At 52.1% G+C, this 17,706-nt stretch overlaps 1 protein-coding gene across 3 annotated transcripts in view; it reads left to right on the top strand.

Moving 5' to 3' along the window:
- ASTN1 (astrotactin 1) overlaps positions 1–16,653 on the top strand; it is a 56,633-nt gene extending 39,980 nt beyond the window's left edge. For 2 of the 3 annotated variants that reach the window (XM_075096849.1, XM_075096848.1), the window contains exons 15-23: positions 1,413–1,517; positions 1,691–1,879; positions 4,924–5,192; positions 5,423–5,556; positions 6,244–6,395; positions 6,740–6,875; positions 7,006–7,106; positions 7,725–7,908; positions 12,916–15,415. In XM_075096849.1, the coding sequence (XP_074952950.1) occupies positions 1,413–1,517; positions 1,691–1,879; positions 4,924–5,192; positions 5,423–5,556; positions 6,244–6,395; positions 6,740–6,875; positions 7,006–7,106; positions 7,725–7,908; positions 12,916–13,150 (1,505 nt within the window). In that variant the 3' untranslated portion in view covers positions 13,151–15,415. Of the gene's footprint in view, positions 1–1,412; positions 1,518–1,690; positions 1,880–4,923; positions 5,193–5,422; positions 5,557–6,243; positions 6,396–6,739; positions 6,876–7,005; positions 7,107–7,724; positions 7,909–12,915 lie in introns of all 3 variants that reach the window. The other variant, XM_075096850.1, reaches the window with a different exon arrangement.
- The last annotated feature ends 1,053 nt before the right edge of the window (positions 16,654–17,706 follow it).

Genomic DNA, 17,706 nt, shown 5'->3' with positions numbered 1-17,706 from the left:
TCCATCTCCTTATGGGGCTCTGCTGCCCTTGATACGGTTACATGGATGTAAGGAACGCATTGCCATTGTGGCCTCAGCATCATGGCAGGGATGGTGGGACTGGCACTCCACTAGCAATTACGCCAGGGAGACAGAAGCCAGTAAATTATCCTATTCATTTCCCACTGCTCTGCTGGCATTTTGTGGCTGATTAAGGGAAAAAAAAAAAAGTAAAGAAGTAAAATCTTCTCTGCTTGTCAGTAAGCAGATCTGGATATTGCTGCAAATACATGAGCAGGGCTGCTGAGTAAGGAAGGGCTGTTTTTGCATAAACACTTTGCAGGGAAGAACAAGGCTTTGAAGCTGTTGGTAGCAGCCAGCACTGAAGCGAGAGGCGCTGGAAGGCAAAGGATCTTATTGTCCTTATCCTCTGTCTTCATTGCTTGTTATGGAGGGGGGCACGCCTGTTGTTATCCTCCAGAACTCCTGCTGTGTGGCTGTTTAGCAGCAGAGTTTGCTGCTTCACTGCCGAGCAGAGGTGTGCTGTGTTGACTATACAGCAGCAGCGTTGCGAGGGAGGAGGTGGCCATGCCCTAGCATCCTGCTGCGGCACACCACAGGATGCTCTAGTCACCAAAATTAGAGCCATGAGCACCCTTCAATTGACTTTCTGGGGCTTTGTCTGGGCTCATTGGCCTCTGTCCCTCTGCTCATGGAAGCTGAGCTCCTATGTGCCTGGGCTCATGCCTTAGGCAGGACAAAGTGTCTGCCCAGCCCTGGTCTCCATAAATATCTGGCTCCCATAATGCATGGTTAAATGGTTAGAGAATGGGATGTCTTTGCCTGAAGAGGGAGAAGCCCCAGGTCCTGCTCAACTCCAGCATAGCCATAACATCCCAAGGGAGCAGCAGCATCAGCAGGCATGTGGTTTCCCCTGTACACCTGTGTACCACTCGGCTCAGTCCTGACCAAAAGGAACCCCAGGGCCTCTCAGTTGGCTGTACCCAGGCATATGTGGCATGACGGTGACCATTCCCAGGCCTGCAAGCTGCTCATTAAAAAGCACAGCTCTCATTAGTGGAATAATTAGCACACCTGGGCATGTCTTGGGAGCCGGCGCCGGGAAGGAAGCAAGAGGGGATGCAGGGGGAGGCTCATTATCTTCCAATGCAGAGCCCCAGACGGCAGGATGAAATGAGCCCGTGTGTTTGCCTTCAAAGACATGATTTTAATTGCCAGGGAGCAGCTGACCCTCAGCTCTGAATGCCTTGCCACCTCCCCAGGGGGACGTGGTGTGTGCGCTGTCCTTTCCCCTGGCTTCTTCCCACCCCTCTGGCTGTGTTGCCCCAGGCACAGCTCGGGGGCTGCAGCCATCCTCATGGTGAGGCATCCTTGGGCAGTGGTGCCGACCCCACCATGTCCTTTCTCCACAGGGATGGTGAACTTCAGCGAGGTGTCCGGGTACCCCCTCTTGCAGCACTGGAAGGTGCAGTCCATCATGTACCACGTCCGGCTCAACCAGCTGACCATCTCCCAGTGTAAGCGTGCAGGGCCAGGGGAAGAAGGGAAAAAGGGGTGGCATGAAGACACACAGCCTTCTTCTGGCAGGTGATGGGCTCAGAGGTTGGTTGCCTGTCCCAAGCCTGTTGGAGGGGTGGCAAGGGCTCAGGGTCCCCTGAGATTTGAGCACCTTCTCCTGTCTCCTCTGCAGCCTTCAGCAACGCACTTCACTCCCTGGATGGCGCCACCTCCCGTGGAGATTTCATGGCACTGCTGGACCAGTTTGGCAACCACTATATCCAAGAGGCAGTATATGGCTTTGAGGAGTCCTGCTCCATCTGGTATCCCAACAGGCAGGTCCAGCGGCAGCTCTGGCTGGAGTATGAGGACATCAGCAAAGGTAGGAGCCCCGCTTGTCCCCAGGAAGGGTCCCCATGAGAGTGGGAAGCTGGGTTTGCTTTCAGCATAGCAGAGAAAGCACTAGGCCTGTGTCAGGGCTGCATCCCATCTCATCCTCTTATGTACAGCCTGTTCTTGCACCCTTTGAAGCCAGCTGAAGGACTCCCATGGACTGCAGCAGGCATTAGTCCAGGCCAGAAAGGAAGATGAATACCCACATCCCCAGGGAGTTGAGAGACAAACGCACTAATTCCACCAAACCGCCCTGCCTGATTCTGGACTTAACTGTTATTTGTCTTTAATCCTGTTCCTTCCTTCCTTTTGTCTCCACCATATCTGTTTTCTTCCACTTGCATCCTGCGGCCAGACTTTACTCCCTCTAATGTGCTTTTTTCTCCCAGGCTCTCAGCACTGTGCTTGTACTATCTGGAGCCCAGTTGTGAACTGGGAGGTTCACTGTGGTGCGGAGGGCATCCAGCACTGCTGCATCCCCTCCAGAGCCCTCACTGCAGTGCGGTGTGACAGCTCCCCTGTAGAATGGGTTTGGACATGAGCTTTCCAAAAGCAGAGGGAGCCTAATGCCTGCCTGCTGCCAGATGTCACCAGGATCACAGCATCTCTTGTGCAGGCCTTTTCAAAACTACCTGCAGGCATTTTGCTGCCTGTGCTGAGGACATTGAGCTGACCATCCAGGCTTGGGCAGCAAAAAAGAAACAGCTCCCAAGCCCAGACACAGGGGATGCCGAGTGGAGTTGCTGCTTTTTAGGTGACTGTGGTTTGCTGCCCCCCTGCCCAGGAGCTCCTGGGTGCAGGCCATGTGAGCTTGGATCTCACAGGCACCATGACCACCACATCATTTCCATCATGAAGCTTCATAATTCTCAGTATTGACACTAGCCTACAGTGCTGCTTGTGCTGTGCCCTGGCGTGGAGACATTTGTTTTCTCTCCAGGGTTCTTGTATGGGAAAGGCTTCTTTCTGAGCCTGAGACTGGATCCGGTGGGCTCAGACCTCCTGGAGCGTGGACTTCTTCCCAAGTCCACCTGTGAGAGTACAGACTCGTGGCTGTTTTGCTGCGAGCTGTCTCCAGATGTAGCATCTTTTGATTGCAAGTACTTTTTTTTCTCCTGCAATTTCCTCCTCTTTGATTTTCCTGTTTGGAGGCTTTTCAGGTCTGGCAGTCTCTTTCCACCCACAATATCCCATTTCGGTTTCACTCTGGCACCTGCCACTTTCCCTCCTTTGCTTTTTGTTTGCAAACGTCAGGAGCTGGATATCGATTGAGAAATTGCAAGAGACAAATCATTCCCTGGCTCCTCTGCTTCCCCTGGCGCCTGCTAAGCTACAATTCACAGCCAGCCCAAAGCGATCCATTTCCAGCTTGCTGGGGGAGTAGAGCAATGCTTATGTACCCCAGGTTTTGTTTAACAGCCTTATTTTCTTTGCAGGAGTCTTGAGGATAGGCTAGCACTGGCCCATTTCTCAGCAAACCCTTGCAATAGGAAGATCTTCCTATTGAGCCATGGACGTGCTCTCTAGTGGCTCCCTGCAGCAGTCAGCCCATACCAAGCCACTGCTGGTGATGCCCTGAGCCTGCCCCAGAGGTGAGGCTTTGCCTGGGCATCCTTCAGCTTCCTCTGACCCCACCAACCATCACCAATGGTCCCTCTGGCCCCCTTTTCTTAGGTGTAGAGCCAGAGACATCCTTTGGCAGGGATTTTGGGTGAAAAGCACCGTTCCCCTGTGCAGCAAGGATTGCAGCAGCGGGGTGATGTGAACCAGGGCACAGCAGTGATGGGCAAATCCTACTTTCTTGACTGCTGTGCCAGGACTTTTCCCCTTGTGTGAAAATATTTCCTGCTATGGGAACACTGTAGAAAAGCACATGGTCTGGCTTGCTGCCCCATGTGACAGGGTCATGGTGGCGCCTGGCATCAGGCAACTTTGTGCAGAGCTGGGAAAAGCTCGACTGTAGCAATGCTTTCCTCCTGCAAATCTTTTTTTCTGAGCCGGCTGGGATGCAGCGTTGCCTGAGGTTTGGCAGGGTAGGACCTGCAGATATTTCCACATATGCACAGGGCAGAGGATAAATGAGCCTTCAGCCTCATCACAGTCCAGCTGGGGGTCTGCAGTCCTGATGAATGTATCTGCCTCCATCTTACCATTTTCTTTTGCTTTGTGATGGTGCTTTGTAAGCTAAGCCTTTAAGGAGAGACCCTATTTCCTTGCCCACTTCCGTCATGCCTCATGGCAGTGTAGAGACAGGAGAGCCAGGCTCAAGCCAGCTTCCGAAAGGGGACTGCTCCCCATCTCCCTTCCCCTGCATGGAGACCGAGTGCAGGAGCAGTGGAGGGGCTGGAGAGGGGCTTAGTGTCTTTGTAGCCATTTCAGGAGCTTTCTGGGCATCATGAGGCACTGACAAGTCTTCCCTGATCATTCTGAGCTCTTCAGTGCTGCTGGCTGCAGATCTTTGTGTAGGGTGTACCAAGGCAGCATTGTTGCTGTGCACCTTGGTCTGACACTCATCCTCTCTGGCCTCCAACATGCTCTGTCACATCAGCTTTGATGGAGGTCCTTGGGAACTGAGGGAGTTGAGCAAAGAAATCAGCTGTTAGGCCAGGAGGGCTTTTGCAGTGGAGTGGTTTGGCAGCAGGTTTTGGTGGGGCAGTGTGGGGTGAAGGTGCCCAGGCAGGTCCTTCATGAGTCTCCAGCTACACAAAGGAGGCTCCCTCTCGTGGGGACCTGCTGCAAGGGTGGTCTGTCCCAGCGCCAGCCAAAGGGCTGGGGCTGGGGAAACAGAGGCACAGCGAGACAAAAGGACCTGCAATGGTAGAGGCCAGGGTGGACTTTTCAGTCCTGATTCCTCCTCTGAAGACCAGTGAGCATATCATCCCTACAGAGCAAACGGGGAGCTCTTAAGGATACAGGGGTCCTCTGGGCAGCACTGCCTCTCTCCTGGGTGGAAGACAGGGCTCTAGTCCCTTCGTATCCCCTTATCAATGGCTTGGAGCCCACCTTGGTGTCCCTCTTTTCCCCCTTCCCCAGGCAACTCCCCCTCAGACGAGTCGGAGGAGCGTGAGCGGGACCCCAAGGTGCTCACCTTTCCCGAGTACATCGCCAGCCTCTCCGAGTCGGGCACAAAGCGCATGGCAGCCGGTGTGCGGATGGAGTGCCAGAGCCGAGGGCGCTGCCCCTCTTCCTGTCCCCTCTGCCATGTCGCCTCCAGTCCTGATGTGCCAGCCGAGCCCATCCTGCTGGAGGTCACCAAAGCAGCCCCCATCTACGAGCTGGTCACCAACAACCAGACCCAGCGGGTGAGGAGCCACTGGCTGGGGGTGGTGGGGTGGGCATGGTGGGGGTGGCAGAACAGCATCGGGGTGGTCATTCCAGGCAGCTTTCCCTAGTAACATCATGTCAAGCCAAGGCAGCCTTTGCCTGTTGGCCAGCCCTGCTCTCCTGGGTGGAGATAGATGAGCACTGACTCGAGTGGTGGTGGGATGGGAGGTCACCTGCCCAGGGCTCACTCCCTTCTCCTCTCTCCCAGCTCTTGCAGGAGGCCACCATGAGCTCACTGTGGTGCTCAGGCAGCGGGGACGTCATTGAGGACTGGTGCCGCTGTGACTCGAGTGCCTTTGGTGCTGATGGGCTGCCCACTTGTGCACCTCTCCCACACCCCATGTAGGTCTCCATGCATGCCCAGCCTGGGGTCTTGGTGTGATGGGTCTGGGAAGAGGCAGCAATGGCCAACAGCATGGTGGCAGGAGGTGGTGGGGCTGGGGTGGCTTTATGGGACAGGTTTGCAAGCGGATGGGGGACGTGGAAATCAGGCAGAGGGTGCAGAGATGCAGTGTCTATTCTAAATTCTGCTGAGGACTGGGGAACTGGTTTTGGATCCATCTTGGTAGAGCAACCCAGGGAAGGAGTCCTTTGGACCACCATGCCCAGAGCCAGGAGGGGCAGGAAAGGTGGAGTCAATTTTCTCCTGAGGTTGCTCTCTCCCATAGGTTAAATGCTTTGAAGCCCTTTTGATGTGGGAGAGTAATGCAAAAAACGGTCCCTACATAGTGCCGTACAGAAACCAACTCATTTCTCGTGCATTTGCATGTCGTCTGCACCACAGAGTAAGTGGCACTAGCAAACTCACACGCTGCCTTTTGCAGCAGCCATGGGGACTAGCTGTACAGGTTGTCCTCAGCATCTCTCCCATACTATGTGCCTCATCCTGGTGGTTTTGCTGCCTTTTTAAGGCATAGAGGAGCAGCAAGGCAGTGATGGACATGGGTGAGGGTGAGCATGGGTGGGTGGTGGGGACGGCCAGCAGACCTTGCTCTCCTGAGATGCTGACCAGCCAGCATTGCCCCCCAGCCTACGGCTCTCCACCGTTCATGAGCCCAGCAGTACACTGGTGGTGCTGGAGTGGGGGCACTCGGAGCCCCCAATTGGGGTGCAGATCGTCGACTACCTCCTTCGTCAAGAGAAAGTCACTGACAGAATGGACCACTCCAAGGTGGAGACAGGTGAGTGGGGACTCCATTGGTTCTTTCTGGGGAGGGTGGGATGGAGATGTTGGAGGAGAGCCTCTGCCTGCCTCTTTGCAAGGGCATGCTGCAACATATCCAGTATCCTGTGGAAGAGAAAGCAGCCCTTCTCCTGCCCACCATGCTGCAGAAGTGGCAGCTCCACGCCATGGTGATAAGCCTTGATGGAAAAGCAATGGGTCTGTCTCTGCATCAGCCTCATGCATGAGCTTTGCTCCCCCTCAGCACCAGGCAGCGTAGTAGCAGGCACAGACCTCAGTGGCTCCCTACAGCCCCGGGGACACCTGTGTGCATCTATGGTGCCTCCTCCCCTCTCTCCCTAGAGACGGTGCTGAGCTTCGTGGACGACATCATCTCTGGCGCCAAGTCACCCTGTGCCATGCCGGCCCAAGTGCCTGACAGGCTCTCCTCCACCATCTCCCTCATCGTGCGCTGCTTGGAGCCTGACACCACCTACATGTGAGTCGCCTCCCCCATGCCATGCCCGTGGCAGCACTGTCTCCCTGACCATGGTGCTCCTGCCTGATGCTGCCTGTGTTTGCATTAAGTCTTGGGAGTCTAGACCTTCACCTTTTTCCTTCTTGGCCAGGTTCACGCTCTGGGGAGTTGATAACACAGGAAGACGCTCCAGGTCCAGTGACGTGACTGTCAAGACCCCCTGCCCTGTGGTAGATGATGTGAAAGCTCAAGGTGAGATGGAGGGAGCTGCTGGACTGTGATGCTTGGGACCAACAGCAGGGATTTCCCCCTTCCAGCATGACCCTGTGCATGTCTCATGTCCTGTCTATAACACCTCCTTCACCCATCGTGGCCCAGGTGCTGCCACATGGTGTTGAGGGTTAATGTGGAGGGTGGCAGGAGGCACACATCCTCTCTTCAAACAAGCACAGAGGCACTCTGTGCTGGTGGAGCGGTGGGAGGATGGGTGGAGGGGCAGGCATTCAGGACATACTAAAATAGCCAAGAAGACCTGCCTGTATTGCCCAGAAAGCAACTGGTAGGTAGGTGGTGGCTGTGCTCAAGAAATTCCTTTTCATAAATAAATGGTATTTTGCTAATGGTACCTGATGACTCCACCTGTTTCTTTTCCTAATTGGACCAAACTGTGGGAACCTAACCTGGAGTGAGTCCGGGGAATGCCATCTATTCTGTTGCTCTTCCACTGGGACCTTGTCTTGCTAGGATGTAAATCATAATTCAGGGGACAAATCTTTGGTCTTGGTTTCCCTAGAGCTGAGCTTTAGCCTGGTGGGCTTTATTCATTCTTTTCCTTGCACCTCGCTGAATACCCCCTATTCTTCTGCCCAGAAATAGCAGACAAGATCTACAACCTCTTCAACGGATACACCAGCGGTAAGGAGCAGCAAACAGCCTACAACACTCTGTTGGACCTGGGTTCTCCCAGCCTGCACCGAGTCCTTTACCACTACAATCAGCACTATGAGAGCTTTGGGGAGTTCACCTGGCGCTGTGAAGATGAGCTGGGGCCCAGGTAGGATCAGGAGCTGAGTTGGCTAGGCAGGCAGGCCCATCCACCAACAGGCTTATCCCTCGTAGGTGTTGGTCACCAGGAAGGTGGCTTTCTAGCAAATCGCATGAATTTGATGATAGAGCTTAGAGTCTCACACTGGGGTTCCTGTTTTGCTGGATGTTGTGCATGTGTTTGGGGTCCAGCCATCTCCCTTGAAGGATCATAAGCAAGGTGGTAGACCACTGTCAAACCATCATCCCTGTCCATCCCACCAGCCCTGTATCTGTCTCTGGAGTTCTGCCTAGTACGTTCATGCTATACAGCATGGAAAGGGGATGGGATTCTCTTTTTCCATCAGGAGCTGCTGCCACGGGCAAAAAGGCAGAAGGTCTTGGAAAAACAATGCACCTTTGAGGAACGGAAGTTGTTGTGGGTGAGAAGGGGAGGGAGTGTGGTCGGAGCACATTGCGAGAGAAGGGCCCCAGCCATTGATGGAGGGAAGAAGGTGCAAGGAGGTGGTTATACCTTCAAGCCTGCTGGAGAAGGTGACACAGAAGAGCTTTGTTGCAGAAGGTGCTGGATGAAGTGTGTGCAAACACATACACGTGCTGGGCCATACCAAGGTCAGACTTGGATTTCCTCCTTTTCCTGAGCTTTGGCTTGAGTTGAATGCATCGCTCTGTGTTGAACTCACTGTCACTTGTGGTCCAAAGCAGGCAGTGGATTGACCTTTGGTCTGAACTGCATGTGTTCCTTCCTTTTTGATCCATGTCTGTGGTTGTGTGGGATGATCTCAAGGACACAAGTGTTTTTGATGCCAAGGCAGTGCTGGGCTGCCACGGCAGGTTTTGGAGGAGGTTGCCCTGAGCTCTTCCTGGGTGAAACAGTCCTTTCATGCCTGAGTGAGCACTATGTCCTCTCCCCAGGCTCCTCCAGGTCACTGCAGTCCCTCCAGCTGCCTGGGGATGGGGTGCCTTGTGCCCCGGGCTTGCAGAGGCAGCCAGATGTTCCCTTCTCCCCATGTCCTTGGATGTCTGCTTTTGTCTGCACGGTTTCTCAGTAATGTGAATGTTTCCAATCAGTTTAGCAAGCTGGGCTGGGAGATTGTGTAGGCTACAGTGATGTTTCATAGCATCTGGCCTCCAAAGAACCTGAGCCTTGAGCCCATCTGGAAATCAGGATTGCTTCAAATATATGTCAGCAACAGCTCCTACCTATGAAATGCATGGCTTCCACTTTACCTCCTGCTCCACACCTCCTCTTGCTGGTCTCACCACTAGCTGCCTTCCAGCCCTGCTTCTCCAGGTTATCACTTTTGGATTTCTAGCAGAGGACTAGAGGTTCTCCGTGTACCTTCTCTGGCCTCCAAACATCTGCTAGGCAGTCAGAAAGACTCAGGAAATAGCTGGTGGCTGTCTTGCATTTAGTGTCTTAGGCATGTCTCCAGCTTCTGTGGGAAACTCTGAGGAGATCCTCCACTCCCTGGGGCAAATGTGGGGTTTTTCCTCTTTTCCCTTTTCCCATTCATGTTTGAAGAAATGCAAGGTCTTTGAGGCGCAGCCTCAAGGCTCAGTAGTGACATCCCAGCACGTGGAGTCTTGTTAAGGCTGAAGATACGACCAGCTGCTTTGCCCAGGGTTGCTTCATTCCCATGACACCAAGTGGGATTGGCAAGCTTGGACTTATGTCTCACCTTTGTCTTGAGCCCAGCTGTGGTGATGCCACTCTGTCTCCATTTCCAGATGTGAAATCCAGCCTCAGTTTGCACAGACTATCTGACATCTGTTGTGATGGTTCACATGAGTACATAAAATTCCTTACATGACAAACTGGAGTTGTCACATGGCCACTGCCATCACTGAGGCTGGTCATTGCTGTTGCTGCTCTTTGCCTCAGTGAGGAGAGCAAGGACCAGCCAGAACATGGGGTGGAAGCTGCCTCCTTGAGCACCACAAGGCAGAGGTGCATTGGCATGGAGCAAACAGAAATGCCACTGAATTGCCCAAATGTTACCATTTGCTGAGTGAATCTACAAGCCAGAGGGTTAATTCCACCCTCTGGAAATGCTGGAGTGCTTAGGATGGAATGACGCAAGTTGCTGATGAAGTGTTTGCAGCTCACGCTACTTGGAAAGAGACATTTAGGCAGCTGCAGTGGGTTCTGGTGATGAAAAATCTTGGAAAGCAGACCTCCTGTTTGATCGTGTGCGAAGGCAAAGGATCCAGACTGGTGGTGACAGGACAAATCACTTGCAGATGACATTATTTAGCCAGCAGACAGTGTTTGTTTGACTGTTGCTGATGCTCCTTTGAAGTTCAAGATGTGGACCCACGCGACTCACTCTGTCATGCCCCTCTTCCTCCATGTGGCCATTCTGACTTCTGACTCTGCTTGCTTGGGGTGTGCTTGCCTCCCTTCTCAGCAACGCTGGCTGCTAGACCAAAAGAAGTGAGGGTGTGTGCAGATAACTTGACTGCGGTTATGAAAGTGGGTCGCTCAGTCCCAGTCTGAAAATGGCTGCAGAAAGCCCTGGACCTTGCATAACAAGAAGAAATGGTGGAAAAGGCAAGTCATATTCCAGCAAGAAATAAGTGAAAGTAGGATTTGATGCAAAGTCTGGTGAAGTCTGGTGGTATTTATGGGCTTTGAGCCAAAATATGTGGGATCATATTCAACATTCCAGTTAGGGTACCTGTGATGCTGAAAGAAGAGAGGCAGTTGCGGCACCTTGCCTAGGTGTCTAGATGTGGGGCCCAAGACAAGTTAGAGGATGACTACCTTTTCACAGCTGGAAGACCTGGCAGCTTGGGTGGCTATCTCCCGGGTTAACGCCATGCTAAGTGCCTTCACTGCTCTGCTGTGCTCTGGATGTGAGCCCTGGGGCTGCAGGTGTCACATGGCTGCAGAGCTGGACAACTTCTTGGTGGCTCCAGACTGGCCCTTTGGAGCTGCAGCCACCTCTGTGATGGACCTCTTGAGGAAAGATAAGTTTGGCTCTGAGTGGGGCTGGGGTAAATTAATTCCTCTCCAAGAAGCCCTCCCATGGTGCACCTGGCCTGGAGAAAGGTGTGGAGGAGCGGTGGATGTTCCTTCGTGGTTTATACACATACCCTTGAGCTCTCAAACCAGCTACAACACAGCCATGTGCTCCACACACAACCCTGCTTATCCAAGTAAGAATGTCACAAAGAGGGTTTTTTTCCCTAGCATCACAATTTGTGCCTCTGCTGCCTGTTCTGTGCTGAACAGGTGCTGAGTGAAAGTTACCAAGGGAATGTGTCTTCTTTTTCCTGTCTATACTAACCCACCAACTGACCTTGAAGCTGGCTAGGAAACTTATCCCAGCTCTTGAGACACTTAAACTTTTGTCTGGGTTTCCAGTCACACGTGATACTCACCTTCAAGACACTTCATTTGAATCCATTGCCTCTACATTTGCCAGATTCTCTGGAGATCACCCAAAGTGCTAGAAAGTTTAAAATGAACTTAATGTGTTTTATCTGAACAAACTGGTTTTCTTAATAAAAGCACTAGAAGCACAGTTTTAAGAGGGAAAAGCATAAAAAGAAGAGAACACAATTTAGGTCATATTTGGTTAAGATACTCTGCGCTCTTCCAATATGTCATCCACATCAGGAGTTGGTAATTTAGTAGTTTCTTGCTACCAGAACAAGTCCCACCGAGGCTATGTTGCCTTGGGGAGCTGCGTGTCTGTCTTCTGCTGAAGATGGATTCCTCCTTTCCCCTGTCACCCGACCTCTCTGGAAGAGATTGTGGCTCTTTACAGAGCTCTACTGCCATAACCTGCCTTTCCTTGTTTTATTGTCTGCAATTGGAAGGTGGAAAATGCACATGCAAAGAACTGGGGAGCTCTGCCACATGCCCTGTTCTTTCAGAGGTTTTTGGATCAAACCTGTGTTATATGCCTTAGTGTATTCCTTCTAGTTTGCACGCTGTCCTGTGGGACACATTTCCTAAACTGTTACTAAACATTACAAGTCATGTACCAGGAGTGTCATTCATTGTACTTATATCTTGTGATATTACATCTTATGAGGATCATAATTTTTACCTAAACTTCAGCCTTCCATACAGACCCCTACAAGCCAGGCATGATACTTTGAGTGTTTTTTTTTTCCTAAATCTCCTTCATGCTCAGTGGTGCACAGTGCAATACTGTGCATTTCTTCTCCATTACGTCCCATTCAGCCACATGATAGCAAGGGAATGATGCTCCTGGCATGCCCACCTTTTCCCTGCCCTTCCTGCCATGTCACTGGAAGTCTCCTACACCAAACCATGAGTGATCAGCACAGTTCCCAAACATGCAACGCATTCATTTCATGGAGAGGACACACAGGGTGACACTGCCCTGGGCTGGCCACACATGTCATGCCTGACACCTTTTAGCATTTCTCCCCACTGCCTGTAGTGCTATTGGCTCTCGCTTTCCCATGCTGTCATATTTGGGGTCCAGTAGCTGCGGCAGTGACTGGTGATGCCATTTGAGTCATTGATGATGTCCATCCCAAGAGGTGCTGGGGGTTTCACAGCTACATCTGTGACTGTCCCCTCACTAAACTCTCAGCAAACCTGGCCTTGTTGTGGGAACAATATGGGGTGGAAGAAGGGGGGGACATAGCAGGGAATTGTAAGGTGAGTCCCAAGACCAGCGCAGCAGATCCAGCATCACCAAGGCGGCATGGGCATCTCTGACCCAGACGGGGGCTGTTCTCACATGCATTTAGGCTTGCAGCGCTGCCACGAGGCTGGTGTGTCCCCGCAGCCCTGCAGTCCCCCCTTGTCATGGCAGCATCAGGCTCCACTCAGCTGTTCTCCAAGCTGCCTGACTCTAGCATTATCTATTCTCCCTCCTGGAGTGCCCACGATGTTCTTAACCCTTTTTGCTTTTCTCTCCTCATATGTTCCTCCTGCCTTTCCCGCCATCCCCCCACGGTGTCTCCATCACGCACGCTGCCCCCTCACTGTCTGCCCCCTGGCATCTCCCCTTGCCCGCCCTCGCTGTAGGAAGGCTGGCCTCATCCTCTCGCAGCTGGGGGACCTCAGCAGCTGGTGCAACGGCCTCCTGCAAGAGCCCAAGATCAGCCTCCAGCGCTCATCCCTCAAGTACCTCGCCTGCCGCTACAGCGAGATTAAGCCCTATGGGCTCGACTGGTCAGAGCTCAACCGGGACCTCAAGAAGACCTGCGAGGAGCAGACGCTGAGTGTCCTTTACAATGACTATGGTGACAAGGACTACTGAGGGTTGCGGGCGCCCACTCTCACACTGGCCTTCCCACGGGTGCTTGTGAGGGTTTTACACACAGACCCATGGTGGGTAGGGTGTCGCTGATGTTTCTGGAGGCAAAAATTTGGATTGGGAGTGAAACCAGCTGCTCTGTGCAGGACTGATTCAGTATTAGTTTCTTCTTCAACTTGGCCAAAAGCCTTTCTAGTTAGAAGTCTTGTGGGATCCAGTTTTCTTGGTTTTGTTTTATTCATTTTGCCAAGAGGTTCCTTAGCATTGGTGGAGAGGGCAGGTTGGGAGGCCACAGCCCTCCCCTCCTGCCCCATCCCTACCCTGGCTGTGGGGACCACCCCCAAGGGTGGGGGACACTGGTCACAGGAGAAATACAGTGACAGAGCCAAGATGGGAGAGCAGGTGATGCAAGGTTGGGAAAACAGAGGCAGGGCACACAGGTCAGGTTGAGATGCTAATGGTTATGGCTGAGCAAAACAGCCACTGGATGGCCAAGAGGGCTGGGATTTTATTTTTTTTTAAATTTCGAAGTATAAGGTCTGGATGAGACTTGGCCAAGCGATGGCAAGGCTGGCGTGGTATCACCAGCTGGGGCAAGGAGAGAGGGGCATTGGTGAGCCTATCTCCTCAGGTTCTTCTGTCATGGTCAAAGCCCATGTCTGCTCCAAGATGTAGAGTCCTTCAGAGCAAAGGCAGCTTGGCCTCAGGGCCAGTGGTCAGCTGGACATTGTGAGCTTTCTTCTTGTGGGACCACATTCCTAGGAAGTGAATTTAAAAATCCATTCCATTACTTTTTTTTTAAACCACCATAATAAAGACTTTGAAGCAATGTCAAACTACTGCTCAGGAGAGCTCCAGCCAAGACAGCAGCACCCAGATGGCATGGAGGAGGCTGCCTTCTGCACCAGCTGCCCTGTACCTGTGGTGTAGCCCAAGTTCTGCATGGCGAGGGGAACAGGGTGTAGCTTACCCTGACGCGGCAGTACAGGATGGTCCTGGAAGTCCTGGTCCCAGAGGGGGTTTGGTGACATGGAATCATGGGCAGGCTTCTTGGAGTGTTGCCTGCCCATGTTCAGGCTCACATCTGCAGCTCTCACCAGTGACTTTTTTTATTAGAGAACTGGGGTTGTCCTGGGACACTGGGCTTGGTTCAGAGAAAATTGTTCTCCAAAACCCTGTTGCCACTGACAGTGTTGGAGGCAGCAAACAGCTTCCTTTTAGCTTCAGCTTCCAGCCTGGTTTGCAGAGGAGGCATCTCTGGACTTGCCAGCTGTGCACCTTTGATCTGGATTAGCTAGGATCCCTACAGTGGGATTTTTATGATGCCTCTTCAGAGAGAATTTTCCTTTTCATTTTTTCAGTCTTGGCAGGAGCAATCTTCAGCCTGTCTCTTATGATTTTCTGCCTCATTCCTCCTCCTACCTGCCAAGGACATGGTTTGAATATTTGCGTGGTGCTGAGAGGGAGGCAGCTGTGGTCCACAGCCAGTCACAGCCGACAGCACTGCAGTACAGTATTTGCTCAACAGCAGTACAGCATCTTCCTGCAGGACCACACAGGGCTTTGTTTGTCCTTTCTTGTGGGCAGACCTCTCCTCCAGGGGCAGATGGCTTGGACCGGCTTGCTGCTGGGACCAGCCACTAGCAGTCAGTATTACCTGGGCATCCCTGTGTCATTTCTGTAATGAACGTGTCTAGCAGGAGTCATCAGGCAAATGCCTACTCTTTGCAAGAAGGAAGTCTACGGGATCCTTTTGGGTTTTTTTTCTCCCAAGTTTCTCTTATGTTTTGGTGTGTCTGATGCTGCCAAGGACTTGGGGCTTAAAGCAAGACCAGTGCTCTCTCCATGTGCAGGTATATATGGGCAGGTGACCCATACTGAGCCATTGCTCCTTTTCCTTTCAGCCACTGGCAGTCTTAACCAAGACACTTTGGTTTATCCTCTTGCTTCTCCCAGCGGATGCTGAGACAACTTTTAACTTCCAGCTGGGCAGCAGTCCAGGGATGGGCAAAGGGCACCTCCGCTCAACACCTCGGAGGGATGCTTGAACGAAGGCTGCTCTGGCCCAGACGCAAGTTGGTCACTAGCCAAGTAACACTGCTTACGTGGCCTTTATATGAAATGCAGACTGTTTTCATTTGGGTAGCAGACCTCTCTTTTATTGCTTACTAGGTGCAGCAGCAGGGACAGGAGCAGTGCAGACTGCCAGCCACTCGCTGTGATGCTGCCAGGAAAACCCTGGACACCCCATGTGTTCACACCTGCCTAAGTTACTTTTTCGTCCAGCCCCAAGATTTGTGCTGGGGCTCTGCAGATATTTCTGTTCTGCTTCTGTGCTCACATTTCAATGCCCTTGCATGGTCAACCAAAAGCCCGCAGCATCACCAGCTGGCTGGGCCAGACTGCTCCCTGAGCCCCAGCTTCCCCATGGGCTGGGAGGGGGACCACCCTGGAGGGCGAGGTGAAAGTCACACGTCCTGGTGCTTCGGTGGCACCCTTGCACAGTTGGATGGGACTTGGCATCCACATCCCATGATGGACCACCCAATCTGCTGGTGGGGCTCTGCTTGGTTGACCTCTGCAGCATTGCTGCATCTGCTGTGCTGGCAGGTCCTGCCAGCATAGCATGTCTGTGGGGCTATTTTCATGATGGCCCTGGCTTTGTGAAGGCTTCCTTCTTCGTTTCCTTGCTCTGGCTTTGCAATTCAGAATTTTGCCCAAACTTGGATTTTCTTGCCCAAATCCCTCAACTAACACATAAGCCCATCTCAGACAAATGCCAGCAGCCTACTATGGGGGCCCAGATAGGGGTGGGTTGGGGGTGGGTGGGTTGCAGCATGGCTGCAGACCTGTCCTTGGTGAGATGTGTATGGGGCTTGCTCACACAAAAGAGCTGTGGGTGAGCCCTGAGCTGTGCCCTTCCCTCCAGAGTTGACTTCATCCATGTCCACCACGGGGTCCTACTGTTGGGTCTGCACAGTATTTTCTCTCTTGGACTCCTGGGTCTTCCCATGCTGCCAGCCACACGAAAGCTGGAGAAGACACCATTTTCCATCCATTTCTGCAAACTCCCTCGTCCCCTGCCCTCTCTTCTTGTTTTATTTCTGAATTAATGAGCAATCATTCACCTGAGATGAACCTCTGGGTTGTTATCTTTTCTTTGCTGCACCCCTATCCCTGTAATAGCATTACTACCTTTTACTTGTTGTGGAGTTATTTAACATATAAAGATGGTTTGGTCCTTTTCTTTACAAAGATGGCTACAATTCATGTTCCTTGATGTTCTATTAAAACTCTAATGTAACGTTTTACTACTGTAGATTGAAAGTAGGGTGGTTTAGAGTGAGATAGCCATGTGGCAAGAAACACAAAACCCTTCCGGATTACTTTAAAAAAAGAGGTTTTAAACGACAGCAACAACAACAACAAAATATCATTGTAACACAATGTAAAACTCCAGATGACAATTTAACTGACTATTAAACGGAGCTGTTAGTAATCCGTGGCTCTGGCAAACTGGAGTGTTTGTTTATAGTTTTGATCCAGTTGATGTCATCTTTTGGTAGTGGATGAAACAATCCCAGCCTTTGAACTCAGGTGCATCTTCACACAAGTTTAGCATTAGCCTGTCTGCCCACTTTAGCCAAGTGCCGAACCATTCAGTACACACAGCTGGAGCCACGTCCTGCACCTCTCCTCAGGGCATGGGAAACTGTGGATGCCTGCAGGCACCGCCACGTTTTGGGAGGAAGACTGCATTTATATACCCTCCGGGAGGGGCTCTCAGTCCTTGTTTTGCAAACCTCCGTGGATGCTGGGAATCTGGGAGCAGAGTCAAAAAAAGCTCCTTTTAGCCTGTCTTTATAGGGCTTAAGGTGGATGCGATGATGCTGTCTGGTGGTCAACCATCTCCTGAGAACTTCCTGGTCTATCTGGCAGACTTTTGACAGAGAACTAGCAGCATCAAGAACATTACTGTCCTATGAATGGTGCAAAAATCAGTGCCTAGGCAGAGGGGAGAGACACAAAGGATGCCTTGAAAGTCACTTACAGTGCGGTGTTGTGTCTAGTGCTCAGGCCATCAGCACTTGTAGTGGCTGGCCCTTTGGCCAAGCCCAGTGTGTATAGCCACCCACCCTGCCAGATGGGTGGGAGAGCAGGGGAGAGCTGGGGATTACTGCAGGCAGGCAGACAGGATGCCTGGGAGGACATGGGAGAAGGGGGATTTACGGGCTATAGCGCATGAATCCATAGGAAACCAGACTTCATTACGTCTTGTGGAACAGTTTGATTTTTTTTTCTCTTCCCACTGCTAAATAGCAGGAAAATAAGCTAAAAATACACACTCTACTTTCCTTCTGCTATTTTCCATGCAGTTAAGTGCTGTCGCTGCCACCAGCTCATTGCACAATAACCTGTGGCTGTGGAACAAGACATAAGGAGGAGGAAGAGAAGGAGGAGAAGAGGGGCTGCACAGCAGTGAGGCACACAGTCGCAAGCCTGAGCTGCTGTGTAAGAAGGTCTCGGCACAGCTGTCTCATCACACCTTCACCAGAGCA

Source organism: Phalacrocorax aristotelis, chromosome 6 (genome assembly GCF_949628215.1).
Source record: "Phalacrocorax aristotelis chromosome 6, bGulAri2.1, whole genome shotgun sequence".
Lineage (NCBI taxonomy): Eukaryota > Metazoa > Chordata > Aves > Suliformes > Phalacrocoracidae > Phalacrocorax > Phalacrocorax aristotelis.
Note: the sequence above shows the minus strand (reverse complement) of the source record. Positions and strands in the feature narration are given on the sequence as shown.